Below are 17,500 nucleotides of genomic sequence, written 5' to 3'. Positions count from 1 at the left end.
TTTTATCATGGACAGATGCACTTTTATGATGGATAGATGCACTTTTATGATGGACAGATGCACTTTTATGATGGACAGATGCACTTTTATGATGGACAGATGCACTTTTATGATGGACAGATGCACTTTTATGATGGATAGATGCACTTTTATGATGGACAGATGCACTTTTATGATGGATAGATGCACTTTTATCATGGACAGATGCACTTTTATGATGGATAGATGCACTTTTATGATGGATAGATGTACTTTTATGATGGATAGATGCACTTTTATGATGGATTGATGCACTTTTATGATGGATTGATGCACTTTTATAAAGTCTGACTTACGAAATAACAGTCCAATTATTCCAGTCATAATTCAGAACGAATATATTTTCATGAGAATGTTTGTCCTTGACCAGCTTTCTCTACTAGATATCGACATGTTAGAAGAGTTTGCTTACCTCCGTACAACAGAAGGCGGGCGTGTCCAGCTGGAGCTGCTGCCCAATCAGGGGATGCTCATCAAGTAAGTCCCGCCCACATCACACACATCAGTCGTTAGAACTGGAAATGATGACAGTGATCATCTGAGGTCTCTCCCTCCTTTCTGCTTCCTCTCTCCTTTTGTTTTGGACATAATGAATCGGCTGCGGTTATGATGAACAACCATTAGCGAGTTTTTCTTACCCTGCTTTCTGATTGGCTCATTAGAAGTGTTTATGTTCTCCAGACGCTTTTTTCTTTTAGGCATTTATGATCAGCTTTATGGACTGTGTCGTTTTTTTAAAAGAGGAATCGTTGCGTTGCTAGCTCTGTAATAAAGTTGAGGTCTGTTTAGGGTCGGGAATCGAGAGCATAGTTTTAAAAAATGAATCAAACAAAACGACTTACAAATATAAATCATACAATATTACTTTCTCACCATGTCCAATTTGAAATAAAGCAAGAACAAATCTCTTGAGTGAATGATTCAATGACTTAAACACCTCTATTGTTTCATTACTGGATAAATCAGTGTTTTTGAACAAATTATCTCCAAATTAAAATGAAGCAAGAACTGTACTTTATGTGGAATATTATAGCGATTTATCATTGTGGTATTTTACATGAAAAATAGGCTGGAAGAAAAGTGTCCCTCGGTTATTTTAAGCCGGATATTTTGCGATTAACAACCGGCTGAAATCATCATTTCTATTAATAATTTGAATTTGGTTTTATTTTTATATTTCCATTTGCATTTTATTTTAACGTGTTTTTGTTGTCTCATTTTTATACGTTATGTCTATTTTTTATTAATAAAATTTTATTTGTTTTTATTTTAGTTTTAGCTAATAAAAATAAAGAGTTTAAGTTTTTTTATATTTTATTATTATTTCCAAGACAGTAAATAATTAGAAACGAAATATTGAGGGATAATGTGTCCCTTTTCGTATAATGGCTTTTCTCAAATATTGTTTTGAGAAGAAATCGTTTTAAAATCGTAAATACGAATCAAATCTCAACTTCTCAAATCAATATTTCAATGACTGATCATGTCATTTTTTTATGTTGTGAAAAGCCAATTATGCGAAAAGTTTTTTCAGATTGTCGTTCTGGCAACAAGACGAACACTTCAAATTAAACACTTAAACCTAAAATGAATACTGATGTCCTCCGGTTTGATTTTACAGTAAATATAGTCGATAACCGAGGCTGTTTTTAATGAAACAAGTGTTCATCTGCGGTGTGATACGAGAAACATTAAAGAAGCCATTATACAGCATTGCTGTTGACATTATTATCGGCCAATAACTGGCCTCGGAATGTTGCGACTGACCAATCACAAACAAGCATTTCAGAGAGGCGTGTCATATTTCCTGAGAGGCGCTTGTTCCGCTGTGGAGTGGTAGAGCTGGCGGTGCGTTTGAGTTCAGCCCCGTCACTCGAGGTGCTGATGAAATGGTGTTTGCTGTCCGTAGGAACCCCAGCCCCGCCCTGGGGGTGGAGTTAAACACCCTGATGCTTCCAGGGGCTCAGAAGGCTGACAGGTACCCCGCCCCCTTCATCGAAACCCCGCCCCCAAACTCCTCCCAGCCTGCTCATGCGTTTACATTCTCCTCCTTTTCGTTGTTTTCACTGGGTTTTCATTCTGTTCAAGCATTTTCATTTTGCAAGATTGTTCCTGTTCTCATACGGCTCCTTTTCTTTGTGTTTTACTCAAATGGCTGTGAAGTCTTTGAAGAACGATTATTTTTTTTGACGACATTGTGTTTGTAGTCTTCATTGAATATCAGCGTTTTACATTTTATGAGTGAATCTCACAGAAAATGTCAAGAAATGTCCGGGTCATATTTCACCCCGAGGATCAAATTAAATTAATTATGCATAATGAAAAACAACCCATTTGCATTATTTTCCTGACAGATTGTGGAAAAAGTCTGATTCTCATTATTGAATTGCAAAATATATTTGTATATAAATTGTAAACGTGTTTTTAAAGAACAAGTGAAAGTAGAGCTGCACGATTCTTGATAAATTGAAATCACGATTCTCCCACGATTCGAAGCAACTAAACAAAATAAAAATCTAAAATGTTTAGTTAATCTAAATAAATTATCTTAAAAAATCTATTTGAATGAATGATTCAATGACTCACTCAAATATTTCACTTGTTTCAGTACCGGCTGAATCAGCGTTTTTAACGAATCTCTTGAGTGAATGATTCAATGACTCACTTATAAATACTTCACTTGTTTTAGAACTGGGTTAATTTGTGTTTTTGAATAAATCTCTTGAGTGAATGATTGAATGACTCACTTATAAACGTATAATGTTATAAATAACATTGTTTAGAGCAATACATAACTAATATAACTAACATTGCTTATAAATACTTCTTGTTTCAGTACCGGCTGAATCAGCGTTTTTAACGAATCTCTCGAGTGAATAATTCAATGACTCACTCATAAATACTTTACAGTACTTGTTTCAGTACTGGCTGAATCAGCGTTTTTAACGAATCTCTTGAGCGAATGATTCAATAACTCACTTATAAATACTTCACTTGTTTCAGTACCGGCTGAATCAGCGTTTTTAACGAATCTCTTGAGTGAACGATTCAATGACTCACTCATAAATACTTTACAGTACTTGTTTCAGTACCGGCTGAATCAGCGTTTTTAACGAATCTCTTGAGTGAACGATTCAATGACTCACTCATAAATACTTTACAGTACTTGTTTCAGTACTGGCTGAATCAGCGTTTTTAACGAATCTCTCGAGTGAATAATTCAATGACTCACTCATAAATACTTTACAGTACTTGTTTCAGTACTGGCTGAATCAGCGTTTTTAACGAATCTCTTGAGCGAATGATTCAATAACTCACTTATAAATACTTCACTTGTTTCAGTACCAGCTGAATCAGCGTTTTTAACGAATCTCTTGAGTGAACGATTCAATGACTCACTAATAAATACTTCACTTGTTTCAGTACCGGCTGAATCAGCGTTTTTAACGAATCTCTTGACCGAATGATTCCATAACTCACTTATAAATACTTCACTTGTTTCAGTACTGGCTGAATCAGCGTTTTTAACGAATCTCTTGAGCGAATGATTCAATAACTCACTTATAAATACTTCACTTGTTTCAGTACTGGCTGAATCAGCGTTTTTAACGAATCTCTTGAGCGAATGATTCAACAACTCACTTATAAATACTTCACTTTTTTCAGTACTGGCTGAATCAGCGTTTTTAACGAATCTCTTGAGTGAATGATTCAATGACTCACTTATAAATACTTCACTTGTTTCAGTACTGGCTGAATCAGCGTTTTTAACGAATCTCTTGAGTGAATGATTCAATAACTCACTTATAAATACTTCACTTGTTTCAGTACCGGCTGAATCAGCGTTTTTAACGAATCTCTTGAGTGAATGATTCAATGACTCACTTATAAATACTTCACTTGTTTCAGTACTGGCTGAATCAGCGTTTTTAACGAATCTCTTGAGTGAATGATTCAATAACTCACTTATAAATACTTCACTTGTTTCAGTACCGGCTGAATCAGCGTTTTTAACGAATCTCTTGAGTGAACGATTCAATGACTCACTAATAAATACTTCACTTGTTTCAGTACCGGCTGAATCAGCGTTTTTAACGAATCTCTTGACCGAATGATTCAATAACTCACTTATAAATACTTCACTTGTTTCAGTACTGGCTGAATCAGCGTTTTTAACGAATCTCTTGAGCGAATGATTCAATAACTCACTTATAAATACTTCACTTGTTTCAGTACTGGCTGAATCAGCGTTTTTAACGAATCTCTTGAGCGAATGATTCAATAACTCACTTATAAATACTTCACTTGTTTCAGTACTGGCTGAATCAGCGTTTTTAACGAATCTCTTGAGTGAATGATTCAATGACTCACTTATAAATACTTCACTTGTTTCAGTACTGGCTGAATCAGCGTTTTTAACGAATCTCTTGAGTGAATGATTCAATAACTCACTTATAAATACTTCACTTGTTTCAGTACCGGCTGAATCAGCGTTTTTAACGAATCTCTTGAGTGAATGATTCAATAACTCACTTATAAATACTTCACTTGTTTCAGTACAGGCTGAATCAGCGTTTTTAACGAATCTCTTGAGTGAATGATTCAATAACTCACTTATAAATACTTCACTTGTTTCAGTACCGGCTGAATCAGCGTTTTTAACGAATCTCTTGAGTGAATGATTCAATGACTCACTTATAAATACTTCACTTGTTTCAGTACTGGCTGAATCAGCGTTTTTAACTAATCTCTTGAGTGAATGATTCAATGACTCACTTATAAATACTTCACTTGTTTCAGTACTGGCTGAATCAGCGTTTTTAACGAATCTCTTGAGTGAATGATTCAATAACTCACTTATAAATACTTCACTTGTTTCAGTACCGGCTGAATCAGCGTTTTTAATGAATCTCTTGAGTGAATGATTCAATAACTCACTTATAAATACTTCACTTGTTTCAGAACTGGCTGAATCAGCGTTTTTAACGAATCTCTTGAGTGAATGATTCAATGACTCACTTATAAATACTTCACTTTTTTCAGTACCGGCTGAATCAGCTTTTTTAACGAATCTCTTGAGTGAACGATTCAATGACTCACTAATAAATACTTCACTTTTTTCAGTACCGGCTGAATCAGCTTTTTTAACGAATCTCTTGAGTGAACGATTCAATGACTCACTAATAAATACTTCACTTTTTTCAGTACCGGCTGAATCAGCGTTTTTAACGAATCTCTTGAGTGAATAATTCAATGACAAATACATTTTTTAACAGTCACTTGTCGCCACCTACTGGTGTAACGATGCAATCAATACAATTGTTATTTGATCTTCAAAAATAAGTTTTTTTTGGCATGGAATATGAGCCAGACTTTCTTTGTGAGGTTCACCCTTATATGTATTTTCTGCCACAGTATTTGTGTGTGTGTGTGTCCAGTGTTTTGTTGGACTAGCTGTGTACAGCTCTTATCGCTCTGAATGTGGAGAAACTGATGTTTTGTTTGTTTCATTTCAGTTCTTTCTATACTTTGAGACCCATATCAGCTCTGTGTGTTTTCACATGCCGTGTGTCTGTTTTTATAGACATCACACGGTAACGCGAGGAATCACCAAAGGCGTGAAAGAGGATTTCCGGCTGGCGATGGAGCGTCAGGTGTCGCGGTGTGGAGAAAACCTGTTCACAGTGCTTCATCGTTTCTGCATTAATGAAAAGATCATCCTCATCCAGTCATTACCCTGAGCGACTCGTGTTTCAGTTCTGCTTTGTTACTTTACATTCTTATAATGTAAAAGGACATGATAACAGACATGTTTTTCCGGAGGGCATCTCACATTAATCATGTTTAAAGTCACATCCAGCAGAGCTCATTGTTTTATTTGAGGTATTAATTATCAAACGATAAAAAAGATTCAGCATTTCCATATTCTTTGTCTGTAAATGGAGATTGCACTGTTAAATTTATGTTTTTTTACATTGCATTGTTGTACAATACTTCATGAACTAGATAGACTGTGTTTGTTTTGTGTGATATAATGTTTGCTGGCAGCTCATAATAAATAAAACAGTGTTTCTCTAGTTGTTTACTGAGATTTTTCATTAATGCTCTGTGTAAGGCCATTCATTACTACACATTCATGTAGTCTTTCCCAAGGTCCACATTTTAATCTCAGGATGTCTATTTTTCTTAGGTACTAATCTTTGTAATTAATAGCTCTCAGTGTATATCAGTGGCTCTCAAATTTCAGATTTAGGAGTCTTTAAGCGTCACACTCGTTTAAAGTCCCCCTGTAGTCAATAATTTTATCCCTTAAAACTCATCTTTGATCACCAAAATTACACATTTAAACGTTTTTTCATTGAAAAAAAATTCTTCATGCCTTGTAATGGCTTGAATGTAACTCGACACCCTTGCCTCATTTAGTATGCGCAGTTGAATATGCAAATGAGCCCCGCCTCCAATCACTCACTCTGCTCAGAGATCCACTCGTTGATCTGATTGGTTACAAGGTAGTTTGTGACGTATTCACGATTTCAAACCATGTTTTAAGGAGAAAATACTCAGCAATGCTGTCGACTTATGAATTTGCACATGGTTTGTCTTAAAGCGTATTAAAAACACCACATAGACAACATTAAAAACTTGATTTTCAACACATGTGGACTTTAACCAATGAATTTGTATGACTTCTCCAGTTGTTTGTGATTCAATGCAAAAGGATTAAAGATAAGGTTTTGTAAAAAATATTTTGAACTCTCAAATTCCACCTGATAAAATATTTTAGAGCTTGGCATGATCAGTAAAATGTATATTCATATAAAAAAATGGCCATTCAGTTTTAAGATTTTATTAATGCACATGACTTTTCTAGTACGTATGACTATACAGACTAAATTAAATTATTAAACGCATAATGGCATGTTGCATAAAATAATCATGAAATATGAAGTACACCTTGATGATATATAAAATGATATAAAACTAATCAATATATCACAAATTAATTAAATGCATAGTGAAATGTTGCAATAAATAAAAATATATTCCTAAATTGGGTATGAAATGTAACATAAAAAGTGATCAGAAATTAAAATAAAAACAACAACATGAAATTGGTGTTGAAATGAATATTTTTACTTTCACATATCAAAGTCAATAGGACGAGGTCTTAATAACTGCTTTGTTTTTGAGTATAGAAATTGAGCTGAATTATTACATGTTGCATGCTTTATTAATGCTTACATGTCATACTTTTAAATATTTAATGCAACATTCCATGGCTTATTTAATAAGTCCATTATATATTTATTTAGTTTGTTAAACCACTCCATATTCCAGGTCTAGAAGTCACGCTTTAAAATTAGGTTACCTCTTGTATCGAGGTTGATGGGTGAATGTGCAGGACACTATAGTTAATTTATGTAAGTGAGGAGAGCAAAATAAAGTAAACTGTGAAATGTTATACCCAAACATTCTTCTTACACTGGACTACCAGTGAAATTTATAAAAATTTGGGACCAAAAATTATTCAGACACTTTGAGCTGATCATGTTTTGCTGAACTGTTTTTTTTTCTTTAATTGCTAATGCACCTTTTTTCACCCCAGACTGAACAATATTAAACATTTCTTGGTAACTGGCTGAGCTAAACTGGTATTATGTAATTGTGTAGTTAAATTTAACAGCTAACAGATATTCAACATAATTCATTTGTGACAGTCTAACAGAAGGATGGAAAGACCCATTGAAATATCATCTGATTTCATAATTCTGAGTACTTGTCATATTTTATTACCATTTTCTACACTATAGCGAATAAACTGTGATAATGTGAGAAATGTTGAAGGTGTCTGAATACATTTTTATTTGACTGTATCTTGATTTTAGACTCTAAATGAATATCCGCTTGACAATATTTATAAGAATGCATTTGTTTAATCACTCTTCTTCTCTCTCTACCTGAATGGGAAGGTTGGTTTGCAGAGACGCTCTAAGATTTGCCCAAAACAGCTTCTGCTTCGCTCCTTCTTGTGGCCACTCGAGATACGTGCGTCTGGACATCATGGCCTTGAGCTGGTGATACTTCGAGGGAATGAGATATGACGGCAGAGGCTCGAGCAGAATGAGGATAATGCTGTCCATCCCTCGCATTACCCGTTGGTGATTGGCGAAGTAAAGCTCGTAGTGGCACCATTCGCTCTGGACGAAGTGGGACGAGAGAACGAACACGCACTTTCTGCTTTGCTCGATGCATCGGAGGATGTTTTGAACGATCGTTTTTCCCGGGATGAAGTCCCGCTCATGGTGACACACTCGCAACCCACAATCTAATTCGAGCTTGGGAAGAAATTGAGCTTTGACCCAGTCTGCGTTGCTTTGGCTGTACGATACGAACGCGTGGAAGTGCAACCCCTTCAAATCCTCCGCCTTCTTTGAGGATGTCATTGCGTGTTTCTTGGCGCTTGTCCATTTCCAAATCATCTTGAGGTACCAGGGCACGTCCAGGCGGTGGCAAAGAAGGCTGACGGCAACTATCAAAGTGATTGTCGGGATTAAAATAGTAATAGCAAGAATCCAGCCGTCGCAGGCTATCTCGGGAAGGTAGAAGTCTTTTAGCATTGTGTTGCTTCGGGATTCTGGGTAACTGCATTGATATCCTTCTGGCCAGTGGCCAAGAGTCACGCTATTGGTTTGTGACGCTTTGCTATTGATAAGAGCCGCGAATTCACGCAACGCACATGTGCAGATGAAGGGGTTACGGCTCAAGTCGAGATCTTTAAGATGTTGGCAAGTCTTGAGGGATTCTGGGAAAGGCGAATGGAGGGAGTTTGATCTTAATAGGAGCTTGTGGAGGTTTGGGAATGCTTTACATGTGGGAAGGTCGAGCAAACGGTTATACGTGAGGTCTAAAACGCTCAAGTTTTCTAACATCCCAACATCTGCCGGGACTAATGTCACTCGGTTATTCCGGAAGTTTAGGATCCGTATGGAGTCGGGCAAACACTTGAAGATGCTCTGGTCAAACCCATTGGAGGAAAAATCAACGTGGACGACTTTGCGAGGCCAAACGCACTTGCCTTGTTCCTCGGAATAGCTAAGCGTGTTCTGACTGAGATCGACGTATTGCAGCGAGGTCATAAGATTGATTCTTGATGTCAGCGGTCCGAGATGTTTCAGGTTGTTGCCTCTTAAAACCAGCTTTTCCAGGTTTGTAAGTGTATCGCATTCCTTGCCCGGACCAATCGAGAAGATTTTTTCCGTAAGAGCGCAATCGGACAAGTCCAAAGCCTCGATCTTGCTAACATTCCAAGGACAGGTCATAAAGATGATTGGCGTTTGGGTGAAACTGACGTTTCTCGCCGGCATGTTCATGAAGAAGTCATAGAGCATTTTTTGGTCGAAGAGGAATTGGGTTACGGACGCTCGTCTTGTAGAGAAGGACTCTAATACGTGGCTTGAGGACACATGGCTGCCCTTTGACATTTTTATCATGGTTAGGTCAGAAAAGGAAAGCCGTTGAATGACCGATGCAAATATGGTGTTCACACTGCTTGTCAGAACATCCCATGTGGTTTCAACCTTGGAGATTTCCAGGCTAACGGTGCGTACCGTTCCTCGCCGGCGTATCTCCTGGAGAACCTTCATCTCACGGTCCAACTTCGTGAATTCGACATCTTTAAACGATGCGAAAACATCATCAGCGATTGCAATATCATGGTTACTGTTGGAAAAGGCGATGATGGCTTTCTCCGCATGCACATCCATTAAACTCCTCTCTTCATACATCTGGAGTTTGTCGGTATTAATAAAGAGCGTTTTCAAGGTAAGATTAGCAATGTGAGTAAAGTCTTTGTTGCTGATTGATTTTGCACTCAGGCCTAGCCATTGCAGGCGTTTCAACGTAGAAAATTCATTCCCTAATGCCATGACGGAAAACACGTTGGATGACAAGTCTAAGAACTGAAGATTTCCCGTGTTAAACAGGTACGGTTGATCCGAGAGATTCTGGAGTTTGTTGTGCGACAGATCCAAGATTTCCAAAGCCGGTGTTGAGCTGAATGTGTCCTTGTCTATGTTTTCAAGTATATTCCAGGACAGATTGAGGAAGTGGAGTCGTGGTGTTGTGCCGAAGTCTTTGCCGCTCAGCGTATGGATTCGGTTAAGCGACAGATCCAAGTCTTCTGTGGACGGTTTCAGGCCGGGAGGAACCGAGGACAGGTTTTGAGATGAGTAATTCACTACGATCCTCTTAATGGCCTGATTTAGAGACGGCTGGAAACACGTGACGTAAACAGACACCAACAACCAGCCAGCCATCTTCCTGACACGAGCGAATCTGAGGGAGAAAAATATGACATTTTCATTTCCTATTTTGAGTCAACCATATTTTTCACTTCTCGCAGTTTTCACTTTTACTGAAGCCCCTAGCATTAGTTTGCGTTGTGGTTGCACAGTTTTTTTCAGTGTAAATTTAGGCTTTTCTGCACTTGGTCTACTTTTACTGTGAGGCAAAAGACATTTAAACGCAAAAAGAAATTAAATGTTGTATATGCACATTTTTGGCATTTTATTAGCTGTGTATCAGTTGTATGTTTATATATAGATAGATAGACAGACAGACAGACAGACAGACAAAGAACGATAGATAAAGAGACAGACAGACAGACAGAGATAGATAGATAGATAGATAGATAGATAGATAGATAGATAGATAGATAGATAGATAGATAGATAGATAGATAGATATTTCTCTTACCCGTCTGCTGTGGGTGTTACTTACACTTGGTTGATCACCGTATTATGAAACTGTTGATCATATTTAAATGATGTTGTTGAACTTCTGCTTTTCCGGCGTTTCACTTCTCTAAAGGTCACGCATTTACTGACAGTCACAGTTATTGACTCTGAGAGACGGAGCTTCATGAAGTGATCATTTGAATATGTAGGCAGGCGTCTTAAAGTTTCTCCATCAAACAAAGCATTCATGTCACAGTAAGTTTGTTCTAGTGCACGTTTTGTGTTGCATGAAGGCTTTATTCTTACATGTTTTAATTATGAATATGTCAATAGTCTCCTGAACATACAAGTCTTTTTTTTTTTGTCCACGGTTGTGCAACTACTGTAACGCCCAAGTTTACTTCACTATATTACAATTAAATCCTAATCTAATCATGACAAACTATATATCGTTTGAAAGGTCTAAAACTCCGTAATAGATATTTTAGCACTGTTTTCTGTTACAAATTATGTAGGAACAGAAATGGATGAATTTATGACAAGAGTGTACCTCAAAAAATCTACATCATAACAGGAGTTCTGACATCTACTTTTAATAATTTAATAATACTTTTAATTGCATGCTAAAAGTTCATAATAAAACATATTATCTAGTATTATAATATACTTTTTAGAGGATATTATTTTATTATAATAATTTATAATTTTATATTATATTATTATTATAAAATAATATCCTCTAAAAAGTATAACATATATATTATCCTCTAAAATATAACATTTTTTATCGTCATTTTTTATTACATCACATATTTTAGTAGTTATCATAAATTAGGTATCATTTGAAAGCTTAAGAACTCAGAATTAATCTGTGAAATCCAATTTGAAATTGGGCGTTGCGTTACCATAGAAACGGTACTCTAAATTTTTTTATCAGGCTACCCTTTTGGGGGGTCATAATTTTTCATAATTTATTATCAAAACCTTTTCTAATCTTGACAAAACACATATTGTCAGAAAGGTCTGAGTCTCAAGGTTCCATATTTAGTGACAGAAGTGATATTTGGACAGAAATTGATTAATTTGTTACAGCAGACAATTAAATTCAACGGAATGTATGTCACCCGGTGGCTATTTTTGGTACTACGCCTAAACAAAATCTCATGGGAACTTCAATTTTTGTGATATCAACTTCAAATTTGGAACACAACTTGGTTAGAATTACGGCTTTGATTTTATAGTAATTTTATAGTAAAACATATTTTGTAAAATATATATTCTATATAAAAGAAAAAATATTAAGTACAGTTTATTTGATTTACTGTAAATTTAAACTTCCATAACTTTTTCATACTTTCATTTTTTTAAGTGCTTTCACTTCAGCAATAATCTGCTGTGTTTTCTTTAAAACAAGACCAAACTTAGGTCTATATTCCAAAGCATTCTTCAATTGCAACCATTTAAGTTTGAATAGTGCATATTAATGTCGATTCTCAGACAGTTAAGGGGTCAGACTTGTTTGTGAGAAATTTGCAGTACCATATTTTACCAGCAGAGGATTTGTGTGCTTCCTCAGCTGATTTAAAGGGAATTTTCAAAAATGAAAATTCAGTCATTTACTCACCCTCAAGTTGTTCTTTCTTTCTGTATCCAAACAGTTGATGGGCCCGTGCTGCATCGTCATGATACTTTAAACCTTGAAAATTTAAATATTCAAGCGTAAGAAGACGCGAAAAGAAGCTCAATTCGTAACTTACACGCTGTGTTGTGCGCAAACGACCGAAGCCGCGCGCAAATACTAAATGCTAATACTAAAACTCGCACTCGATCGGACAAATTCACAAAATTATGTAAAAAAATAGCGAATATCCTAGTAAACTAGTCAGTTATGTCTTAAGTGAAAGTAAACAGTTGAGAAAGTAAATGTGTAACAGTATCAGTATATTAGATCAGTGCGTTCGCTCTTAAAGTGACGGCAGCCTAATATTCCTGTCTGTGTTTCTAAAGTTAATCAAACAACAAAAGAACAAAGAAATATCACTCACTGCTCTTGAAAATAACTTTTGTAACTTTAATAAGGATTAATTAATAAGGATGTTTAATTTAGATGGTACATCTCAAGGGGCTATCCTTGAAATAAAGAATAAAGAATAAATTTATAAAGTGAAGACTGTACAGTGTTATTTTATATTTGCTTACTGTATTAAATTTCTGTTCCTGAAAAGCACTGTTTATTAGGGGTTCAAGCACAAGTGCTGAAACCCTATTGTAATTGTAAAGATTTGTAAAACGCATCGTGCAGAGCAAACCATAAGTGCTAGAGACTTGAAACTTGGCCAGATGGTGGTCCTCAATTTGGGGAGAACCTATCAGAGTATGACCCCGATTGGCCCATAGGTGGCGCTACAGCAACCAAAAGTACTAAATCGCTCATGACTCATAGACCGTTCGACTTAGACTCAAGTGTTTTATATCACTGTGATCTTTGACTCAAGACGGACAATTGGCTCCAATTTCGATTTTGGCAGGAAAAATGTTTTGCTTTGTCGAATTTTGTCCGAAACCTACTTTTGCAAACTAGTCCCTGGTTTTTCGCCCGATCGGAACCAAACCAGTCTAGGGCAATTCTCTGGACTCTCTAGATCAATAATTATCAAAAATAGGGTCATATAGGAATGGGGCATGACAAAATACAGTCAAAAGCCTATAAATCCTAAAGCAAAACTCACAACTGCACAAAAAATTGATGAGCATATGTGTCATAACAGAGTAAAATAGCATGCACATTTTTATGGAGATCGGACAATAGGTGGCGCTATAACTGTTAAAAAGCTTTGAAAACCATGTATTTCCTATGGTAAATTGCCTGTAAATGGTCTTTTCCATCTATGATATCAGTGGTTAAATGCTTGCTAAATAAAACTTAATGTCTTTAATGCTTATGTGCTTAAAGGCCTTAAATGCTTGAACCCCGATAAATGCTGCTTGCAGCTTTAATTTAATTTTTATCTTTGTTATATTTCATTTATTTGTGCTTTTGCTTGTAATATGATTATTAGTTTTATTTTATTACTGACTGTTTACTTGTCTTTAATAATGTTTTTAATTAATATTAGTTAGGCTAGTAGTTTTTGCTGTGGTATCGAAATTGGAATAGAGAATTATGAATTTTCACTGGTAGCTCAAATTTTGGTGTCATTACTGCCTATTTTTCTCTAATATTAATATCTAGTATCTAATATTTTTTGATTTTCTTAAGTCACTGGTCATTAACAGGTCTGGCAAAAAGTTAGTTTTAGTCCCTGTATATGCCAATTGTTCTGTTTTTATATATATATTTGAATAAAGCTGATATCTTTCTTAAGAGAAATCATCTTTGTACCATCTTGAAGCATGCAGTCTGCAGGACAGATAATGTTGTTCAGTAATATGAAGCACTTTATTCACCTCAGACTCAGCAAATACTGTTAGGTGTTAATTATTCACCAACAACATCAAGGCTGAGTGTGTGTGTGACCAAGTAACCATAATATTTTATTTGAGCGGCTTTTATCGAATAATCCGAAGTATTTTAATGCACGAGGTCGACGGCTTGCTCCTGATTTTAATTATGTGTAATTATGGCAAATAGTTTTTGAAAAAATAAATGAAAGATTGACTATTTTAACCATTGTTTATATTTATAACTAATGCTTTTGTATTTATTCAGGATGCTGCTGAAAATGTTTTCTGTGTTTGTGTTGCTGTTACTGTGTTGTTTTCCACTGATTTTAGTTCAGCATCCTGTATTATCAGTCACCTGATCTAATCAAACGCTCCTTTGGGCCTCAGATTGTGTCTCGAAACACAATCACATGCACCGTCGAGGCTTTTCTGCCCTCATAAAACTAGAGTCACCTGTCCTGAAACTGCCATTCACTTCAATTGAGTTTGATCTTCAACCCTGCATGTAAAGCAAAGGTTTATTGTGGCCTTCATTGCAGTTGTTTTTATCGTCGTACATGACGTGAAACAGCGGCGTAACGTCTTTGGCGGATATTAAAGCTGTTCTTCAGATTCAGTGACAGGCTGAAATCAAAGCATTGCTCGTGATGATGGAGAAGATTAAGAGTTATTCTTATGCTCATAACTAGGTGTTTTTTAAGAACATGCACTTTTATGTCCCACATTTCTATGAAAACTAACATTTCAAGCCAAGATTTGGATTACATCATTTATTTTCAAATGCTTTGCATGATTTTCTTCATCCCTGACCAATATTTTCAATTACATTTTTGATTCTATAATAATATAAAAATTAATAATCTAGCTATTTCAATATTTATTGTGCCATTATTTTCACAAATTATGTCTGCTTCCATCATTACTAACAATTTTCACCTTTATAAACTTTAGTCTTGTTAATGAAGAGTTTGAGATGAAATATGGCACATGATGTGTGAAGAAAAATAAAGGTAAATGCCACTTTTTTATTGTTTGATATTTATTTTTATTGTGCATAATTTTTTACCAATCTGTAATTTTGTGAAGTTTATGCAAAAGGTGCAAATATTATATAAAATATAAAATGCTTGCTATGAAATTAATCCCAGCAAGTTTGGTCTTTAAAATTAAATTTCCACTTTTGAAAGTGTTCAGGATGGTTCAGAAAAAAGATGGTATTTATTATTAAAAATTGTTTAATCATAATAATGGATGATGTTAGTAGAAAAGTTTAATCAATTAAAAGTGTGTTTTCACTTTTATTTCATTTTTGTTATTATTAAACATTGTTTAATAATAACAATGTCTCCCTCTCCCTCTCTCTCTCTCTCTCTCTCTCATCTCTCTCTCTAACTCTCTCTCCCTCTCTCTCTCTCTCTCTCTCTCTCTCTCTCTCTCTCTCTCTCTCTCGTCCCTCTGTCTCTCAGACGCTGTAAGTCAGGAGAGGATCAGAGTTCATGTTAATCATTGATCCGAGGTCCGTCTTCTTGCACTCCGAGATCTCCAGTGTTTACGCACGGATCGCAGTGTGCTTCACCTTTTCTTTCCCCAACGGTGCTTTTCTTCAGTTTTCCGGTTGCATTTCTGCTCCGATAGTTTGCTCAGGATGTTGCGAGTCTCATCCGTGTGTCTCTCTTTAATCCCAGCGCTGGTTTTATGTGGTTTGGATTATAAAGCATCCAAGCTGTGGCTTCAGCCTCTGAACGATACGTTCCTGCAGACGGGAACGTTTCCCAGCGGGTTTCTTTGGGGCGTCGGGACCTCGGCATTCCCGACTGAAGGATCCTGGGATGCGGATGGGAAGGGCGAGTCCGTGTGGGATCATTTCACACATCATCCCCGCACCAGTGATAGTTATCTCCAATGGGAAGAGGATTTGAAGTCAGTTCAGTATTTGGGAGTGAACTTCTACTCCTTTTCTCTCTCCTGGACTCGTCTTTTCCCGAATGGAGACGCGACGGAGAATCCCAACCAGGCCGGAGTGGACCATTACCGGCGTTTGATCAGCAGGTTAAAGGAGCTTCAGGTTGAGCCTATAGTGACTCTGTTTCATTGGGATTTTCCTCAGGTCCTGCAGGAGCGTTTGGGAGGCTGGTTAAACCAGAGCATGGAGGACATTTTCGCCGATTACGCCTCGTTTTGTTTCCGAACGTTTGGCGGGGAGATTCGCTACTGGATCACGATGCATAACCCGTTCCTGCTGGCCGATCAGGGATACGGGACGGGGGCTCACGCTCCAGGGGTCACCGGGGATCGCGCCGACCCCTTCATCGCAGCACACAACCTCATCAGGGTGAGTTTGGGCTCAGGGGTCAGAGGTCACGCTCGTCTTCACCCCAGCTGTGAGAAACAGTGCAAATGTTAGGAGCCTCCAATAGCAACAAGTGTGGGATAAATTAAAATACAATTACCAAATGTAAAAAAATATCACATTTCAACCCAAATTCAGTATGGCTAATTTTTGTTTTGTTTTGCATGAAGAGGATAAAGCCATAAATACAGCCTACAGAGGCCATGCATTATTTTCTCTGATCATTTTAACATTTAACCAAAGTCTTTTTTTATGGGCAAAAGTCTTAAAGCAAGTACACACACACACACACACACACACACACACACACTCATCAGGGTGAGTTTGGGTTCAGAGGTCACGCTCGTCTTTCACCTCAGCTGTGAAAAGAACACATGCAGAGATGATGAGATCTTCACTCTGAGAAACAGAGCTGTGTGTCGCCAGACATCAACCAAATGTTTAAATATTTCTGTTAAACATGCCCTGGTCACATTTCATTTCATTTTTTTTTTTTGCATTGGCATTATTATTTCATGGCAATTAAGCCCATTTTACTTCCTTTCCCCCTAATTAAAAATGTATAACAGTAATGTCAAGATTTGTTAAAGGTTTTTTTTTTTTTAAATCTAAAGTGATTTAAAATTTGATGTATATATTTTTTCTAATTAAAGCCTACAGAGGCCATGCATTATTTTCTCTGATAATTTTAATATTAAACAAAAGTCTTTTTTTTGGCAGAAATCTCAAAGCAAGTACACACTCACTCTCTCAATCTCTCACACTCACTCACTCACACACTCACTCACACACTCACTCACTCTCACTCACTCACTCACTCACACACTCACTCACACACTCACTCACTCTCTCAATCTCTCTCACTCACACACACTCACTCTCACTCACTCACTCACACACACACTCACTCACTCACTCACTCACTCACTCA

The 17,500-nt window shown here is 36.6% G+C and overlaps 2 protein-coding genes across 4 annotated transcripts in view; one reads left to right on the top strand and one right to left on the bottom strand.

The window, feature by feature from the left end:
• LOC143732476 (integrator complex subunit 10) overlaps positions 1 to 6,116 on the top strand; it is a 24,147-nt gene extending 18,031 nt beyond the window's left edge. The window contains exons 16-18 of one of the 3 annotated variants that reach the window (XM_077223610.1): positions 423 to 516; positions 1,949 to 2,017; positions 5,624 to 6,116. In XM_077223610.1, the coding sequence (XP_077079725.1) occupies positions 423 to 516; positions 1,949 to 2,017; positions 5,624 to 5,780 (320 nt within the window). In that variant the 3' untranslated portion in view covers positions 5,781 to 6,116. Of the gene's footprint in view, positions 1 to 422; positions 517 to 1,948; positions 2,322 to 5,623 lie in introns of those variants that run through there. The other 2 variants (XM_077223600.1, XM_077223591.1) reach the window with 2 other exon arrangements.
• Positions 6,117 to 6,873: 757 nt separating this feature from the next.
• LOC143732475 (toll-like receptor 6) lies at positions 6,874 to 10,833 on the bottom strand. The gene is made up of 2 exons (XM_077223575.1): positions 10,795 to 10,833; positions 6,874 to 10,374 (listed from the first exon to the last, which is right to left on the bottom strand). Exon 2 carries the CDS (start codon positions 10,353 to 10,355, stop codon positions 7,977 to 7,979), a length of 2,379 nt encoding a protein of 792 aa, XP_077079690.1. The 5' UTR covers positions 10,356 to 10,374; positions 10,795 to 10,833; the 3' UTR covers positions 6,874 to 7,976.
• Between the last annotated feature and the right edge of the window lie 6,667 nt (positions 10,834 to 17,500).

Source organism: Siphateles boraxobius, unplaced genomic scaffold, assembly GCF_051911475.1.
Source record: "Siphateles boraxobius isolate OS27281-9 unplaced genomic scaffold, OSU_SipBor_1 121, whole genome shotgun sequence".
In the NCBI taxonomy this organism is placed as follows: Eukaryota; Metazoa; Chordata; class Actinopteri; order Cypriniformes; family Leuciscidae; genus Siphateles; species Siphateles boraxobius.
The sequence above is the reverse complement of the archived record's forward strand: the minus strand, read 5'-3'. Positions and strand labels throughout refer to the sequence as shown.

Coding starts and splice junctions, on each gene's coding strand:
- LOC143732475 (XM_077223575.1), bottom strand. CDS start 10,355: ATGGCTGGCTGGTTGTTGGTGTCTGTTTACGTCACGTGTTTCCAGCCG.